Here is a 16,827-nt window from a genome sequence, read left to right on the forward strand (position 1 = left end):
CAGTTCTAGTTGGGGCAGAGAATAGCGGTAAGATTCCAAATCTACATATGAATCGGGCAAATGAAAATCAGACACATCACAATTGGCATGAAACAGCTCGCCGTATTTTAGAATTGGACCGTCAACGAAATCGTCGCCATTGATCCCAACCAGCCTGTCAAACTCTGCCAAATCAGAACTGATATCGGTCATATCAACCAAATTTGGGCTCTCTAGGAAACATTGAATATCGCTGGAAATACGCCCCGTCACTGAAGTGAAATCATTCAACTCAAGGGAATTATACACGGAATTCAGCGAGAAAATATCGCCATCGTCCTTGTCAATGTGATGGTACTTTAAAGGATCAATGAGGCGTTCAGATTCGCTTGTGATGTAGCTTTCTAGAAAGCTGAGTACAGTGGAAAAGGTTTTGTGGAGATCGAAATTTTCTCCTCCATCCACATCAGCATGATGCTTCAAGGTATCGGTTTTATAGAAATTGGCATCATCGAGGTTGATTTGCGGAAAAGTCGATTCTCCACAAAACTCCAAGTGATTTTTAATTTGGTCGTCAATATCATGCTTAAGCTCGTGCTTCTTTTTCTTTTTCGAATTTTTCTGCAAGCCAGGCGACTTGTAGCCGTTATTGGCGGAAAAATATTGTTGCTTGGCTGATGAGAAAGCAGAAAAATTATCACATCCATCTACAGAATGAATAAAATCTTCCTCCGTAAGGAACATAAAAGGATTTGAAGGTTTTGGGATTGTATTTTCCTGGGAAATGGAGGAAAAAGTGGCCGATTTGGATGGCTTGAAATCGTTTTCTTTACTCGCCGTCCTGTGATCATTGTCCTTTTTTACCATTGAACTAACAATGGAAGTTTGCGACTGAATGTTTTTAGGCTTTGCAGGTTTCTGTAAAGGATCGCTGGTTTTTTTAACGGAAGATTTGGATGTGAATGCACTATTTTTACATTCGACAGGCTTTTTGGGCATATGATCAGGGTTAGGGGTATTGCTAACATTCAATGGGCTGGACTTTGCTGCAGCCAAATAAGTAGGCTGGACCGATTTTGTTGCTGTAGGATCTTCAAAATCAGTAAGCGTATCCAAACCAAAGTTGAGTTTATCCAAAAATTCGATGCACGAATTGTTGATGTCCTCTAAAGAGCAGCAAAATTTGGGTGTTTGTTCCTCAAAATCGTGTGGCGATTTAGCTTCTGTCAAACAACCGAAAGGTGTCGGTGATTTGAAAGACTCAAAAAGATCAGACATCGGAAAATTTGGTTCTGAAAACGGGAGATCACTCGAAGTGTGTTCCGTATTTAAATCAGCCACAAATGTAAACCTTGATGATGACCTAGCCGGGTGCATAGACGACACGGATTGTAAATCTTCATTAGGTGCTTTTGATGGGGAAATTGGCAAAGCTATCTCAGCAGAATCGGCGTCAGTTTGCGCACATTTGATACTTGTCGCTTGGCTTTGATTCAACGGGGCATCTTTAGGGTCATTTTCAGGGGATCCACTTGGGCTTGCATTTTGATCGAAAGACCCGAGATTGGCGTTGGATATTTCCGATTGCGCTTGTGAAGACACTCCGAACAGCCTTTTCAATGAGATATCTCTTTGACGGTGAGAAAGCGACTCTTTGGTGTATGAATTCTGGCTTTGGCCCAGTTCGTGTAAATACAGACAGTTTGATTGATTAGGGCACGTTTGTCCTCGTAAGAAAAAGGCGCAATATTTCGTGGTGCCATATGTAGCTCGAACTAGACATCCTTCAAGCAAAGAATTGTCAATATTCCCAATCGCTACGGATGCATCCTCTGGCTTTTCAAACGTAAGAAATGCAGAGACCGTTGGAAACGTTGCTGCTGCCGTAGAGGTTGACCTTTTAGAGCTACTAGATCCAGAGTGATGCCCCTTAATATTGATGACAAGCTTTAAGATATTTCCAAACTTTCCAAAATATTTTTTTGATGCAAGAAGCTCTTCAAGAGCAGAAATAAAGACGGGATTAAAAATCGAAGTGGAGCGAGAAGAAAACGTCTTCTCAAACCGGTACAGGGAAAGAGAAAGAGGAATTCCAACCACATAGACAAGATTAGACTGCAGAACCCGAACATCAATCAAATGCTTTCTAGATGCAAGAACATTTCCAAGCGGTGCCCCACCTCGGGTCCCGTTATTATCAAGCGGGATAATCTGGTCAGAAGACAGGGTGGTAGCTGCTGGCTTCTTTTTCTTTAGACATGCATTGCCTTGAGTGGTGGATAGAGGCTTCAAAGAAACAAGGGGGCTATCTTCCTGCTTGGAATATGACCTACGGCAAGCGGGACACAGGTCATTAAGGACAAATTTGATGTGGTGCCAGCAAAACCTGCAAATTTGATAGCCACATTCGCAGGGAACAAAGTTGACATCGCCCATGTCAACCTGCTCCATGCAAAGTGGGCAGTCCCACTGCTCGATGTTTGATAGCTCATTGGCCAGTGTGCTTGAAAAGGCCGTCGATCCACCCGATGAATTGTTGTTACCGTTTGATTTTTTCTTAAGCATAGAGGAGGCAGCTATAGATTCTTTTGGTGCCTTGCCAGATTTTCCAAATTTAGACTTTCCTAGATTGATTGTGACCCCGTTGGATGGTTTGGGCGATGTGCTTAAATCAGCTGATCCATACGAATGCATGGATAAAACGGACAGAGGATATTAATTAAAATGCAAATTATTTTTACTTTGCTGCTAGTTTGCAAGACATCATTTCTTTTCATTTATGTGTAAATTTAAATTTACAAGCTGTCAATTGGGCCTTTACACCAATTAAAGGGCTGATCCACACATCAACCAATGGATCAACATTTGATGCATGATCGGGCTCTTTTATTTCATTTACGCCCTCCATTATGAGCTCGATATCTTCCCTACCAAGGATCCAGATTAAGGGCACCATTAAGCAAGAGTATAAGAATATTCTCACAGAAAATGCATGTTCTTTTCTGATCTTTCTTCACTCTGCATTTGAACCAGAGCGAAGAAAACTCATGGACTCCAGAGAGCTATTGCTTCAGAAAATAAATTCAGGATGGAGGCCAACTTTTCCAACCGAGACCGAATACATCCGAAACGACCCCATTTGGGTGGGTGCTAGTCCTGCACCTGGTTTGATTGACCGTCGTGTTGAAATAACGGGCCCAGTTGATTGCAAAATGATAATTAATGCGTTGAACAGCGGAGCCACGCAATTTATGGCTGACTTTGAAGGTTTCATTTGAATTTTGACGTGTTTCGTAGATTCCAATTCCCCCACTTGGACTAATTGTATGGATGGCCAGGTCAACTTAAGAGATGCTACGTGCAAAAAAATATCTCTGACCATCCCAAACGGAAAGACATACAAGCTGAAGGGCAAAGTCGCCACTCTTCTTGTTCGGTAAACATTGTTTTTTATTGTAGACCGCGAGGGTGGCATCTTGTTGAAAAGCATGTCCTTATTGATGACCAACCAATTTCTGCGTCGATCTTCGATTTTGGATTGTTTTTCTTCCACAACGCCCAAACACTGATCCAGTCGGGCGTGGGTCCATATTTTTATTTGCCAAAAATCGAGCATTACCTGGAGGCCAGGTATGATGGGCATATCAACTTAACGCCATAGATTGTGGAATTCTATTTTTAATGCCTCTCAAGATTATCTTGCCATTCCAAGAGGAACCATTAGGGCCACGGTGTTAATTGAAACCATTTTGGCCTCTTTTCAAATGGAGGAAATAATTTATGAGCTTAGAAGCCACTCTTCGGGCCTCAACTGCGGCAGATGGGATTACATTTTTTCTTTCATCAAAAAATTTGGAGCATTTAAAGAATTTCTACTTCCCGATAGGTCTCAAGTGACCATGAGTACCCCCTTCATGTCTGCATACACGAATCACTTGATTTATGTCTGTCACAAGCGCCAAGTTCATGCTATGGGCGGAATGGCTGCACAAATTCCGATCAAGTCCAACGCAGAACTAAATGACAAAGCCTTGAACAAGGTTCGCGATGACAAGCTTCGTGAGGTTCTGGCAGGGCATGATGGAACTTGGGTAGCCCATCCAGATCTTATACAAATTGCGAAAGAAATTTTTGATTCCAATATGCAAGGTCCCAACCAACTTCATGTCAAACCGTCTCTATCAATCAGACCGGGCCAGCTGTTGGATGTCTCCATCCCCGGGTCCGAGGTTACTCTTTCTGGAGTTAAAGATAATATTGCAGTTTGCTTGTTGTATATGGAATCTTGGCTCAACGGAAGTGGGTGCATTCCCATCAACCATTTGATGGAAGATGCTGCAACCGCCGAAATAGCAAGAACGCAACTGTGGCAATGGTTGAGACACTCTGTTTCGGTAAAGCTCTCATCCAACTCATGTGCCAGATTGACAAAGGATTTACTTATGCAATATCTTAAGGACGTTTCTTCAGAACTGAAATTAACATCATCTACCGGGGTTCTCGCACAAACTAGACTTGCCCAGCTTCTTTTTTCCACAGACGCCGAATCTAAATGCCCCGAGTTTTTGACCTCCGCCTGCTATGACGATATTGTTAGGTATGTTCCATCTGCAACATTGAATGCCTCCAAACTATGACCCTTTAGTCGATAAATAAATTGCACCGAGTATAGCAATATTTTAAGTGTCCACCGGTTCAGTTTATAACTCGATCGATGGATTTTGGCACCGACATGTTGCGTGTCGGCTATTGTTGACGACCAAAGGTCAATATTTTGCTATCTACGTGCCAAGTTTTTATTAATTACTTGAGGGAGTCCCTTTCTTTCTCATTCTTAGAGTATCGTTTTGAGCTTCAGAGCTCTTCTCAACAGATTTCTGCTCAGTCCTTGCAGGTGCGTCGGTCACTCCTTCCTCTTGCTCGTTTTGAAAGAACGCTGCAAACGGCGATTTGGGAAGGGGGAAAGGGCGGCTCAGATCACCAACGGCAGGGAATCCTAAAAGATGGATTTTCACAATCGGAGCGGATAAGAACGATTTTAGCGGTAAAATGGCTTGCAAAATCAACGGCTGCGTATATTCAAACTTCAAGTGAAGAAAGAGAAGGAATGCACAGTTGAGCAAGTTTTGTTTGACAAGCTCAAGCAAATTTGTACTGTCGTATTCTTCAATTGTCATCTCGATCGAAGTGGCCGATTCATCCGAGAAAGGCTTTGCGGGCACTATGACAACGATTTTTGCGTCTCGTTCGGCTTTTTTCCTGATTCTGCGAGAAATAATATAGGAAAGAACGAGCTGGGTAAGTTGCGACAGGAAATATGCCGTTCGGACAAAAATTAGGTACTTTGGGTTTATCAGATCAAAGTAGCGTATCACCTGGACAAGAAAGAAGAATATGGCGAGAGACTTGAGCTGATCAGAAAACATTATCGAATAAAATTAAAATTTATGTAAATTTTTTTAACTTTTCTAGGTGAGCATGGAATCCGCTTCGGTGGCCGTTTGTGTCCATTTTAATCCATTGCATTCGTTTGCCTTCCAAACTCCATTTTTGTTCTTTGCAGGAGATTTCTAATGCATTCTAGGTACAGCAAGAGCATAAGGTTGTACATGACAATTATCCCAAACGCTTCTGCTGCACATCCATTTGACACAACTGGCGACGAAGATAGCCGCGTAGAAGGAAACATACGTAAGTAAACGGACCGACCAGTATATCCTAACCATATGCCATTGATGATGCTATTACCTTGAAGATGCCATGTAAATGGCGTCGATGATTCGAATGTCATAGTTACCCTGAGGCGTGTATTGTTTATCTCAATTTTCGTTATGCCATTGTCTTTAAATGCCTTTTTCACCTTTTTCTTCCCCTTTCAATAACCTTTGTAGACATTCGAATCCAACAACGCAATGGACGCAAGACGATCACCACCGTAGAAGGGGTTCCAAAGGAATATGACCTTAAAATGATCCTCAAGGCCTTCAAAAAGGATTTTGCCTGCAATGGTACGCTTGTCACCGACCCCAAGATGGGAGAAGTGATGCAGCTGAATGGCGACCACCGCGATAAAATTTACGACTTTCTTATTGCCGAGTCCATAGCCAAGGCGGAAAATGTAAAAATCCATGGCTTTTAATTCAACGATAAATTGGATTAAAGATTCGCCCTTCTTAATGCTTTATTTCAGCCTAATGCTCACCTGTAATAAGTTAATCCTGTGCAATCGAAAGCGAGGCAAGGCTGACAAGCAGGGGCAGCGTGGAAATATTCTCGATGTTGTCCAAAGCCTTCCTCAATATGGGTGTGTAGCTTTTGATGATCACAGATTCGATGCGCCGCAGTGCTGTGGCGATGCTGCTGCTGGAGTGTCTTGGCATGTTGGATGATCCGGGGAGAATTCTTCTGTTTTGGATACACCTTCGGATTATTGTAGCATGAACAGAGAGTAGCGCGTTGATCCACTCCAGCAAAAGCTGGAGGTTGTTATTTTGTGACTCTGCATACACGGCAAGGGCATTTAAAAGACGAAGGGCCCAGCTGGGAGACATCAGAGCCGAAACGGCGCGGATCGGTATTTCTTTAGAGGCGCCAATGGTGTTTATCATGTGGTTTTGTAAGGGCACATCGTTGAGCTTCAGGGCTATGACAAGGGCTGTGGTTGCCATTGAGGGATCTTTGTTTTCACCAATGGCTGCCATAAGTGTGGCCAATGCTGTGGTCGAAGTCACCTCAAAAGAGAGGTCAAAGGGATCAAACATTAGCGACTCATCCAAAGAGAAAACGTAAATACCCTCGCCCTGCACTAGGGCAGAAATGGAGCTTCCAGAAGCAACTAGAGTCTCAATAACAACAACATCCGATGATGTCGACGGGGAAGGGACAGCAGCAGGGTGGATTGGGATTCCCTTGAGATAGGGACGGTGGGCGGCTTCCATGCCAAAGACGCTGATAACCCCACAGGATCCCGCTGCAAACAAGAGCGCCGAATCCGGGCTATAAGTTAGTGTGCGAAAGCAATTGGTAGATGCCGCTTTGGAAAGTTGCAGTGCAGATCCTCGTGGCATTGCATCGGGCTCAATGGACGAAATCTGGGTAAGACTCTCTGTGTCGCAAAAAATAACAGCCCCCGACAAGAGTGAAATGGCAACCTCGCTTGCATCTGGGCGGGCTGAAATGGCTAAAACTTCTGACCCAAGTGTGATGACGGCCGTGGCTGTTGCTGACCCTCCTTCTGAAGAGCTCCCCAAAATATCCCAAAGCCGTACGGTCTTGTCCATGGAACCTGTGATGATCCACTTCCCGGCAATTGGATCGATGACCAAGGCTGTAATCGTGCTTTGATGGCCACCAAGGACATCAACAACGTTTCCCGTAGAAATGCTCCACACAAAAATGCTAAAAGGAGCGCCAATTGCTGCAGAAACAGGGGTCTCTGTCGTTGCAGCCACCAGTTCGCCCAAGGGGTCCGCCGCAAGCAAGGAAATCGGTCCCATCGAGGATGGTGGCATGCTCAGAGTCCTAAAGTTGCGATAGCGAAGCAAATCAAAAGCACGAATGGTCCCATCTTGAAAACCAGCGACAATAACTTTCCCCCGTTTGCAAAAGGCAAGGGAAGTGGTGAGGTTCGCGTCCTTTGTTTCAGAATCGCGAGTCTGCCCCCCCAATGTGATGAAAGAAAAGTTCGTCATGGCATCCCAAAGGATGACACCGCCATCTCGAGAAGAGCTGCTGGCAATTATGGAACCGTCAAGATTGATTGCAAGGGCTCCCCTAGCCGAAGTTGCAAGCAAATTCGATGTATTCGAAGGGGAAGCAAAAGCAATGCTCTTTTGCCGAAGTTGAAACGATTCAGACCCCCATTCCCAGACCGTAAGCTCTCCGTGTTCTTTCGTCGCCAAACCAATCCACTCGCCTCGTGCAGAAAGTGAAACAGAAGAAATAGGTGCCTGGAACGCAGATATTGACTGCAAAACAACACACGTGTTTTCTGGATTATGGACCCCAGAAAGGTCATAAATTGTAAAGACCCCATTGGAAAGACCAACGACAAGAAGATCCCTGGATGCGCAGAACGCAGAAGCAGTAACAACTACTCGATTCATCAAATTCATAAATTCTCGTTTAGCTAGACCCCAGCGATGCGTACTCATCAACGAAGATGGATACAAAAGATCATCTGAATCAACTGCATCAATGTGATGTCTCTGATCGCCGCTAACGTTTAGTTCAAAATTGTCTGCCCCATCGACATTATCAAATGAAGTTTCAGAAGGATCCTTTGAAATCCACCTCCAATGAAAAAGCGCACCCTCTTGCGAGACGCTAACGATGGTTTTAAGGGAGGATGTGAAATATGCCCCAACAAGTGGGTCTTTGTGGCCCGAGAGTGTGTATGGGTGATACTTGAATTTTGATCCCCTCTTCGTAACCAGTAATAGCTTGCTCGTCATATCGACAGAAGCGGTAAGTACATACCTTAGTGTAAAGACAAATGAAATTTCTTACTTTGAACACGGGGACCAACAAACTGAGGTTATTTCATCTGAATGGCATCGGATTCGCACGATTTCCTGAAGAGGCGCCCTGGAAAGATCAGATCCGTGCTCAAAGAGGTCAAATAAAGACCAAATCTGCACAAACTTTGGATACGCAATCGCAAACAGCCTAAAATTAAAAGCGATCAGACAAATGCATTTATAAGGTCAAAGGGGAAGGTGAAATCGAGTAATATGCCGATCAAATCAAGTAATATGTCGATGAAATGCTACAAAGGCAATGGCTATCATAAATAGGCCAAACAAATCAAAATTCACAAAAATGCTACCTGGAATCTGGCGAAAATTTCACCACGCTGACGGGATGCTTGAAATTCATGCGCGAAAGAATCTGCCCAGAGGCATAGTTGGCAAAAACTGCCTTTCCGTCTACAGAAAAAGATAAATCATTTGGGACAATACGTTTCTCAATGGCAAGAACAAATTTCCCATTTGGCGAAATGTGCATTGCATTAATCTGCTGGCGCGTTTCGAATGGAAAAGTCATGAGAGAAGGCGATGTTGCCGAACAATCGAACTTTGAAATACGAGTCCCAACAGGGGATAATATTGTTGTATCTTCTGGCCCGAACTCTATATTTCCAGCACTATAAGAAACTCCGCAAACAGCCGAAAGCTTGAATGGTAAAATCGAAATGGTATGGATACCTTGTAGGCTAGTTTCATTCTTTAAAATAAAATTCTTATTTCATTTTAAAAGCAGTTAAGGTCAAAAGTACATTTAAGAAATTAATTTGTAAATAATGCGCAACGAATTAATCTGTAAATATGCGCAACGAATTAATTTGTAAATATGCGCAACCAATTGGCCTAATCCTAAAAGTTCTCTTTAAATCCACTTTTGGACCAATGGCGCGTCGGGGTAATTTATCCCTGCGATTATATTCCTCAAAAGGCCCACCTTATCTAAAAATAGAGTCTTATAAATCTCAAATGCATTTTGTTTTCGTTTAAATCTTGCACGTTAAATGATAAAAATAGCTCGAATCATGGGGTTGAAAAAGGCAGCAACAAAGAATCTTTCGGAATCCAATCCACCACCAGCCTCAAATGATTCCTCTGTTCCTAGCGAGGCTGTGATTTCAAACGAGCTCTCAACCTCTAATGAATGGTCTGGCTTTGGAAAGAGAATATCACGGAGATGCAATCACATCATGAGTCAAATGAAGAGAAAAGATCCGAGATGCGAAGCCACAGCGAGTGAAACCACAGAAGCTAATGCTCCTCGGACCAAAAAATGGAAAAAAATTGAAACCTCAAATTGACATCACAGGAAACGAAAACATGAATGCATCCAAGGCGCTACCATTCTATAATACAAAGCTCCCTGCTGTACACAAACCTATCTCTCCAAGCCTTCAGTTGAAGGGAAGCCATGGATATGAAAATCTAAAGGAAGGAAAGCAACAAAATGAAGGCTAATTTGAACATCTTCTATCCTATGACACCATCTTGCCTGCTGTTTAGCGAGCCTACCCTACTGACATGCCATAGTTAGTGCGTGTTAGCTTACTTTCAGACTGACATAAAGTTTAAAATTAAGAATTGATGATACGGATGATGCATCATTGGGACGCCCACACTTAATCTACGTTGGACACAGGGGATCGGTGGGGCAATTGACAGTTTCGCCAATAAAATTTTAATTGCTTTTCTTTCTCATTGTACGTACATGCGTAAGATGTGGCACTCCTCTAGGCTCAAATCGGCCAGAATGTCTCTGTTCAAATCAGGTGTCTTTTGTGCTGGTACAATCGTCTCTTCTTTTGTAATTCTAGCGTATGTTGAAGAACAAAGACTAAAAAATGAACGAAAAGAACAGGTTAATTTCTGGGGCAAATTACAATATTACGTTGGCAATCTTCACAGCAATACGCTAAAAAGTCACAACGCCAAATTCAACAATCGATTGACATGGGAGCTGGAGAATACCTGGTCCAGTCTCACATCCGCCCAGAAGACTTTATCTGCGCTGATTCTGGCCAACACCGCTGTATTTATTGGATGGAAAATCCCAGCATTGGTTCCCTTCATGCAGCGCCATTTTCTTCATTCTCCGCTTTCCAGTCCACACACACTATTAACATCCTCTTTTAGCCATTCCTCGTTCTTGCACCTATCATTTAACATGATAGCCCTATCTGCATTTGGTGGCTGGATACATCAAGAGCTTGGAAGAGAGCAATTTTTATTTATGTATCTTTCGGCCGCAGTGACCTCCTCGTTTGTTTCGCAAGCATGGAAAGTGCTCGTTGGAAGAGAGAACATGCTCCACATACCATCACTTGGCGCATCTGGTGCGATCATGTCTTTGTTTGCAGCAACTGCTCATAGGAAGGACATCTCCATAGGATTAATCCTGCTCCCTGGCATCCATGTACCTTCAAACGTCGCTGTAGCTGGAATGGCCGCCGTGGATGCCTACTGCCTGCTTTTTAGATCTGCCACAAGCAGATTCGACCATGCAGCGCACTTGGGCGGCTCTGCATTCGGGTACATTTATCCAATATACATTCCAAAACTCCTTTGGGAAAACAAAAGAAGCATTTTGGGATTTGACAAGTAATTCAACCCACCTTTTCACGCCTTGCAATCAAGTCTGCCTGTGTGAGAGAGGCCATGAATCAGCACCAAGCGGGTCATTAAATTATTTAAATTTTAAAAATTAAATTTGCAATCAGCAATCACCCTTGCTCAAGCTTTTCATTTTTCTAATTCTCGAATGACTACAGTCCGTGACATTAACGCACATCAGTTTGTCAAGGCGTATGCTGCCCACCTCAAGCGCACCGGTGCACTTGAGGTTCCATCCTGGGTCAATATTGTGAAAACTGGAACGTCAAAGGAGCTTCCGCCTCAAGATCCAGACTGGTTCTACACTCGCGCTGCCTCCATCGCTCGCCATATCTATCTGCGCGGTGGCGTAGGTGTAGGCGCATTGCGTACGGTTCATGGTTCGCGCGCTAACCGTGGAAACCGTCCCTCTCACCATGCAATTGGCTCCGGCTCTGTTGACCGCAAGGCTCTGCAGTCTCTCGAGAAACTAAAGGTCTTGGAAAAAGACCCATCTGGTGGCCGCCGCATCACTTCAAACGGTCAGCGCGAGCTTGATCTTGTCGCCAAGCTTTGTGTAAGTTCATCTGCTCTCTAATCAAATAAATTACAACAAACCCCAGTTTCCAATTGGATTTCATAAAAATGAGCCGCCATGGCGAATATGGGCCGTGCTTCATTCTGATCGTATTTTTAGAAGGGGCAATTTCTACTATTCAAGTGTGAGGTTTGAGATTCCATTTTTTATTCGCACACCTTATCACAATTACCTGTAAATTACAGACTAAGTGAGGCCACATAATCCTGGATGTTGTCTGACGGGAAGCGCTTTACAACATGATTTTCACAAAGGTAGATTTCCGTGCAAATACTCTGAAGCAAACGGACATCATGGGAAACAACCACAACTGCACCCTGGAAGGCCTTTAAGGCGGCAATCAGAGCATCGATGGCATCCATGTCTAAATGGTTGGTAGGCTCATCTAGCACCATCACATGGGGCCGTTGGAGCGAAAGTGCCGCAAAGACAACTCGAGATTTTTGCCCACCAGACAGTGTGCTTATTTGCTGCAAAGCAAGTGCGCCAGAAAGTCCGAAGGCACCAAGGTGACGGCGGGTTTCTTCGAGATCAGCTGCACGTCCGGGATCGCCAAACCGGCCGGCCAGCGCCTGCACGGCAGAGAGACTCATGTCAAGCCTATCAACGTGGTGTTGGGCAAAATATGCGACGCGAAGACGGCCCTGTACGGAGATTTTTGTCGCTCCACTGGTAGGCTCAAGATCCTTGGTAATTATCTTAAGGAACGTTGACTTTCCAGCGCCGTTTGCACCTACCAGAGCAATTCTTGCTCCGGCGTGGATAGAAAATGCATCACAAGTAAGTGAAAACCCACCACTTGGATACTGGAACGTTAATGTGGAAATATCGAGCCAAGGTTCGGGAAGTCGATCAGCGATCCCGGAAAACTGAAAAGAAACAGGCGGATCCACAGGCCATGGCTGGATAATGGGTAGCTTTTCGAGGACCTTGATCTTGGACTGCGCCAAAGCGGCCCTGGAGGCCTGGTAGCGCCAGCGGTCAATAAATACCTGAAGTGACTGGCGATATGCCAAGTTAGCAGCCCGCTCACGCTCGTGGTGAATTTGGCGCTCGGCTCTGGCTACAACAAATGAGGAATATGTAGCATTCTTGTAGCTGTCAAGAGTTCCGTGGTGCAAATGAAGGATATCGGTTGTGATTGTATCAAGAAAGTCACGGTCATGAGAAACTACAATCAGCGAGGAGCGCCATTCTTCACTCAAAAAGGAAGAGAGCCAACGCACCGAGGGCAAATCAAGCATATTTGTGGGCTCATCCAGCAGCAATAGATCTGGCCGGCAAAAGAGAGCTCGAGCAAGTGCTAAACGCATTCTCCAACCGCCAGAAAATTGCCGTGTCGGCTGCTCCTGAACGGCGGGCACAAATCCAAGTCCGGCAAGTATCGTAGCGGCCCGCGCTCGCGCACCATCGGCACCAATTTCTGCCATGCGAATGTGAATCTTTGCGAGCTCTGCGAGTGCAGAGCCGCGGGCCGCTTCTGTGGCTGCAGATTCTGGTTGCGTTGCCATAAGAGCCTGAAGCTCTTCTTCCCTTGCAGTTAGTGAAGAAAGCAGCACATCAGCCTCCATGACCGAAACAATAGCAGGTGTATCATCACCATGAACCTCCTGCTCCACAAAGATGATCTTAATTTGACGTGGAACCGGAAGTTGGCGGGTCGCTAGTGCCCTTAATAGTGTAGATTTTCCTACGCCATTACGCCCAATTAGCCCGAGACGGCGCCCAAATGGTATTGAGAGCGTTCCATCAGTAATGATTGGTCGGCCTTTAAGATCGAGATCAAAGCCCTCGAGAAATACATCTCGTAACCGCGTTCCAAAATCTTCATCATCATAAAGAGATACAGGCGCAGAATAAGAGGTCGTCTGGATATCAGCAACGGTTGCCGATGTGGTTGCCTTACGCCGCTCAGCTCGCCTAGCCCTTTGCGAAAGCACGTGGGGAGACTCTATGGTTGAGCATGTGTTTAGAGCAATTGTTCCTCCAATTCTACCATCCTCTTTCAATTGCGAAGCCGGAAAGATATCGGCTATCGTGGGTCCTGGTGTACAGCTTTCGTTAAACTCTACAGGCCGCTCGTCAAAGGGAGCACAGGAAATATTTGGAAATAGAAGCAGAGGCACATCATCGGAATCCCAAGGAAGTATTTCTAATATTTCATCAACGAGTTCCGTAAGCGCTCCACTATGATTTTTATCAAAGTCTTCCCTCAACCAAGGCCATAAAAACGCTTCGAGAGAGGCCTTTAATTGATTTCCGAAGGAAATATTCGGTTCTCTGCTGCACTTTAGCAGCTCATTAGGAAGTGAAAATAAAGAGTCTATCAAATAACGCATAGCAACCCCGTTGGAAATACAATGGCGCCCTATTGCGCTTGATGAAAGCCATTTTTTCATCAATAATTGTAGTCGAGACTCCCTTGACTTGTGCTCTACCGAGGTGTTTCTATTCTCAAAGGGTGATTCTTGCATATGAGAACTTCTTAATTTAGTACATTGAGGGAAATTCGTTCCTGCTCCATCTGCACTGGTGGGCCCCTGTTGAGACTTTTCAGCCGGTCTCATTGCACTTAAAATTTAAAGCTATTTTAAAACCAATTAATTAATGAATTAATTAATTAATTGACAAAGTTTATAATGACAAAAAAATTATTAAAAAAAACATCACAAAGGATGTTCCACATTTAGAATGATTTCTATTTGTCAGCTGTGATTATGAACAAGAGCGCTGACCAATCATTGTCACCATCAAGTCCGATGTCGGGATAGGGTGTGAAAAGGCGCATTTTCACCAAATTACGCACTATGCTACTCACCGCGATAGATTCTCCCACCCTGATTCCAAGCGAGCCTAGGTTCGCCCATGCAAACCCCGATGTGCACATAGCTGAAAAGCCTGTCACTATTGAGGATCTATCCCTACTGTCTCAAGAACTTTCCGAGCTGGATGTCCCCAAAGGTGGGGCTCTCCACAAGGGCGGCCACATATCATCGCTGGACGTCCAACCCCAACCCCAACATCACCCACATCCACACCCACATCAATCCCGCCAGGTACAAGAACACACCTCATACCCTCACCAGCAAGCTCCAGACTTCTCGAATCATCTGTCATCCACGTATCCCACTTACCCCTACAACCAGCATCAGCACATCTCCGTCGTACAGCGCGAACATAGATGGTCCATACCAATGGCATTGCAGTTTAAGCCACCGCCTGAACAGGCGGACACGTTGCGAATGATGCCCAACGGAGAACAGACAGCGAGGTTGCCCTACCCTGGCCACCATATATTTCCGACCAGCAGGGTACATACAGGATCCACAAATCCTACGGCTACCTCTCAGTCCTTTGAGGCTACAAAACCTCAACTTTCTTCCACTCCGACGGAACAGTCTAAGGAGTACTTTTCCGCGATCATGAACAAAGATCATGTGACATATCCAGCGATTTTACCGAAGCAGAATCACGCCTCAGACACCTCATTGGGAGATGCATCACCACCATTACCACTGCCCTCCGTTTCTGAAGTTAGCTCTATCTTCACCTTAGAGCTGATCCACGAAGATCTATGGAACCTTTTTGATCAGAATCACAATGAGATGATCATAACGCGCTTTGGACGCTGTCTCTTCCCATCCCTCAAGTTCAAGCTATCTGTAGGTCCACGCTATCGCCAGAGCATCTCTGGCTCTTCAGTGATACAGCATAACGGCGCGGGCTCTGCAGACGAACCGCTTATCGCCTTTGGACTACAGCTTATCAAGACATCTGCTGAGAAACTCAAATTCCGCCAAGGCTCCTGGATTCCAAACCACAGACATGGCATGAAATTTCAGTATGGCAACCGTTTTTCCTCCGATGCAACTGCCACGAGTAGCCCCACAAAGTCAGGAACATCCACTGCTGCCCCTGCTAACCAGGTAGTATATTGGCATCCCTCTGGCGTTCAATCGCTTTCTTTCTGGGCCAAATACGGACTATCCTTTCTAGATGCCAAACTGGCAAATGGGAAAAAGTCTGCTCCACAACCTGCGGCTTCGGAAAAAGTCTCCGCCATAGATAAGAAAGGACCTAAGATGCCTCTGATTGCCCCTGGAGGTGAGGCCACCCTCATAAACTGCCCCTTGGGTGTGCTTTTCCAGCTGGAGTCCTTTTACGAATACACACCGAAAGTTGTTTGCAAGGTTTATTCGATAGGGGAAAGTGGCTCGCGTGTACGACATGGAGCCTCTCCACTTCCAATACCGGGTTCAAACCCTTCGTACCGCCCTTCCCTGTCTGCAGAGTTTCTCTTCTCAAAATGCTCCTTCATTGCCGTGACACATTACCAAAACGCTGCCATCAATATGCTCAAGAAGCAGTACAATCCGCATGCAAAGGGCTTCATTCCAGACTCATCCACCGTTTCGATGCACCATCTTACTGAAGACGAACAAGAAAGTGAGGACAGAGTAGATGCCGAAGAAAATGTTGAGCAGGATTCAGATGAAGACGAGGTGGATGGAATAACTTCTGGCGCATCTTATGACCTCAAGAAGGGAGCAGGGACATCTTATGGCCTCAAGGAGGCAGGAGGGACATCTTATGGCCTCAAGGAGACAGGAGGGGCATATAAACCGTCAGGGCGTATCTACCCCGCAAAGATACCTTCACCCTCCGGCTTTGAATCCCCTTCTCAAGAGCCGCAATCATTGCATGCCTCGGCATACTATGGTGCAGCCCCTATTCCGGCCGGGTCTACATATCACTTGTCTGATTATCAGCTAAGCAACACCTTTCGCCAACGCCAACATGCATACTCGCTTCCATACAGTGCACCTCAAAATGCTGACAATGTTTCTTTCAACTCGTCAAATAATTTCCCCGGGGACAGAGCTTCCCACCCAACACCAACATCTGGTACACAAGTACGCAGATATCCCCAGCAACTGAGCACGGGAAGATTTTCTGCTTCTATGGATGCATATTTACCTGCAGAGCTTGAAGACACAGGAGCGGCTGTCGCTGCAGCCTTACTTGCTTCCTGGTATACTCAGAAGCAGCAGAATAAATAATATTTAACATATAAATAGCCACTTTATTATGCAATGTAGATGCAGCAAAGAAACCACTGAATGTGATACTGCTCGCTAG

The 16,827-nt window shown here is 45.0% G+C and overlaps 10 protein-coding genes across 10 annotated transcripts; 5 read left to right on the forward strand and 5 right to left on the reverse strand.

Moving 5' to 3' along the window:
* On the reverse strand, nucleotides 1-2,673 carry DI09_5p10 (uncharacterized protein; the record flags this gene model as incomplete). Its single annotated transcript, XM_013381684.1, has 1 exon — nucleotides 1-2,673. A coding segment is annotated over one exon (2,673 nt), but the record flags the coding sequence as incomplete, so codon positions are not given.
* Nucleotides 2,674-2,888: 215 nt separating this feature from the next.
* On the forward strand, nucleotides 2,889-4,616 carry DI09_5p20 (malate synthase; the record flags this gene model as incomplete). Its single annotated transcript, XM_013381685.1, has 3 exons — nucleotides 2,889-3,246; nucleotides 3,318-3,609; nucleotides 3,641-4,616. The coding sequence occupies 3 exons, from the start codon at nucleotides 2,889-2,891 to the stop codon at nucleotides 4,614-4,616; spliced, it is 1,626 nt and encodes a 541-aa protein (XP_013237139.1).
* A 109-nt stretch (nucleotides 4,617-4,725) lies between these two features.
* Nucleotides 4,726-5,156, reverse strand: DI09_5p30 (phosphate transporter; the record flags this gene model as incomplete). Its single annotated transcript, XM_013381686.1, has 2 exons — nucleotides 4,726-4,760; nucleotides 4,787-5,156. 2 exons carry the CDS (start codon nucleotides 5,154-5,156, stop codon nucleotides 4,726-4,728), a joined length of 405 nt encoding a protein of 134 aa, XP_013237140.1.
* A 1,035-nt stretch (nucleotides 5,157-6,191) lies between these two features.
* Nucleotides 6,192-8,432, reverse strand: DI09_5p40 (periodic tryptophan protein 2; the record flags this gene model as incomplete). Its single annotated transcript, XM_013381687.1, has 1 exon — nucleotides 6,192-8,432. One exon carries the CDS (start codon nucleotides 8,430-8,432, stop codon nucleotides 6,192-6,194), a length of 2,241 nt encoding a protein of 746 aa, XP_013237141.1.
* A 370-nt stretch (nucleotides 8,433-8,802) lies between these two features.
* On the reverse strand, nucleotides 8,803-9,203 carry DI09_5p50 (uncharacterized protein; the record flags this gene model as incomplete). Its single annotated transcript, XM_013381688.1, has 2 exons — nucleotides 8,803-9,153; nucleotides 9,186-9,203. 2 exons carry the CDS (start codon nucleotides 9,201-9,203, stop codon nucleotides 8,803-8,805), a joined length of 369 nt encoding a protein of 122 aa, XP_013237142.1.
* A 302-nt stretch (nucleotides 9,204-9,505) lies between these two features.
* DI09_5p60 (uncharacterized protein) lies at nucleotides 9,506-9,959 on the forward strand (the record flags this gene model as incomplete). Its single annotated transcript, XM_013381689.1, has 2 exons — nucleotides 9,506-9,695; nucleotides 9,721-9,959. The coding sequence occupies 2 exons, from the start codon at nucleotides 9,506-9,508 to the stop codon at nucleotides 9,957-9,959; spliced, it is 429 nt and encodes a 142-aa protein (XP_013237143.1).
* A 259-nt stretch (nucleotides 9,960-10,218) lies between these two features.
* DI09_5p70 (uncharacterized protein) lies at nucleotides 10,219-11,103 on the forward strand (the record flags this gene model as incomplete). The annotated part of the gene is made up of 1 exon (XM_013381690.1): nucleotides 10,219-11,103. One exon carries the CDS (start codon nucleotides 10,219-10,221, stop codon nucleotides 11,101-11,103), a length of 885 nt encoding a protein of 294 aa, XP_013237144.1.
* A 53-nt stretch (nucleotides 11,104-11,156) lies between these two features.
* Nucleotides 11,157-11,688, forward strand: DI09_5p80 (uncharacterized protein; the record flags this gene model as incomplete). Its single annotated transcript, XM_013381691.1, has 2 exons — nucleotides 11,157-11,175; nucleotides 11,219-11,688. The coding sequence occupies 2 exons, from the start codon at nucleotides 11,157-11,159 to the stop codon at nucleotides 11,686-11,688; spliced, it is 489 nt and encodes a 162-aa protein (XP_013237145.1).
* Nucleotides 11,689-11,867: 179 nt separating this feature from the next.
* On the reverse strand, nucleotides 11,868-14,255 carry DI09_5p90 (uncharacterized protein; the record flags this gene model as incomplete). The annotated part of the gene is made up of 1 exon (XM_013381692.1): nucleotides 11,868-14,255. One exon carries the CDS (start codon nucleotides 14,253-14,255, stop codon nucleotides 11,868-11,870), a length of 2,388 nt encoding a protein of 795 aa, XP_013237146.1.
* Nucleotides 14,256-14,495: 240 nt separating this feature from the next.
* DI09_5p100 (uncharacterized protein) lies at nucleotides 14,496-16,748 on the forward strand (the record flags this gene model as incomplete). Its single annotated transcript, XM_013381636.1, has 1 exon — nucleotides 14,496-16,748. One exon carries the CDS (start codon nucleotides 14,496-14,498, stop codon nucleotides 16,746-16,748), a length of 2,253 nt encoding a protein of 750 aa, XP_013237090.1.
* Between the last annotated feature and the right edge of the window lie 79 nt (nucleotides 16,749-16,827).

This window comes from Mitosporidium daphniae (genome assembly GCF_000760515.2).
Source record: "Mitosporidium daphniae strain UGP3 chromosome Unknown contig-5, whole genome shotgun sequence".
NCBI lineage: Eukaryota > Fungi > Microsporidia > Mitosporidium > Mitosporidium daphniae.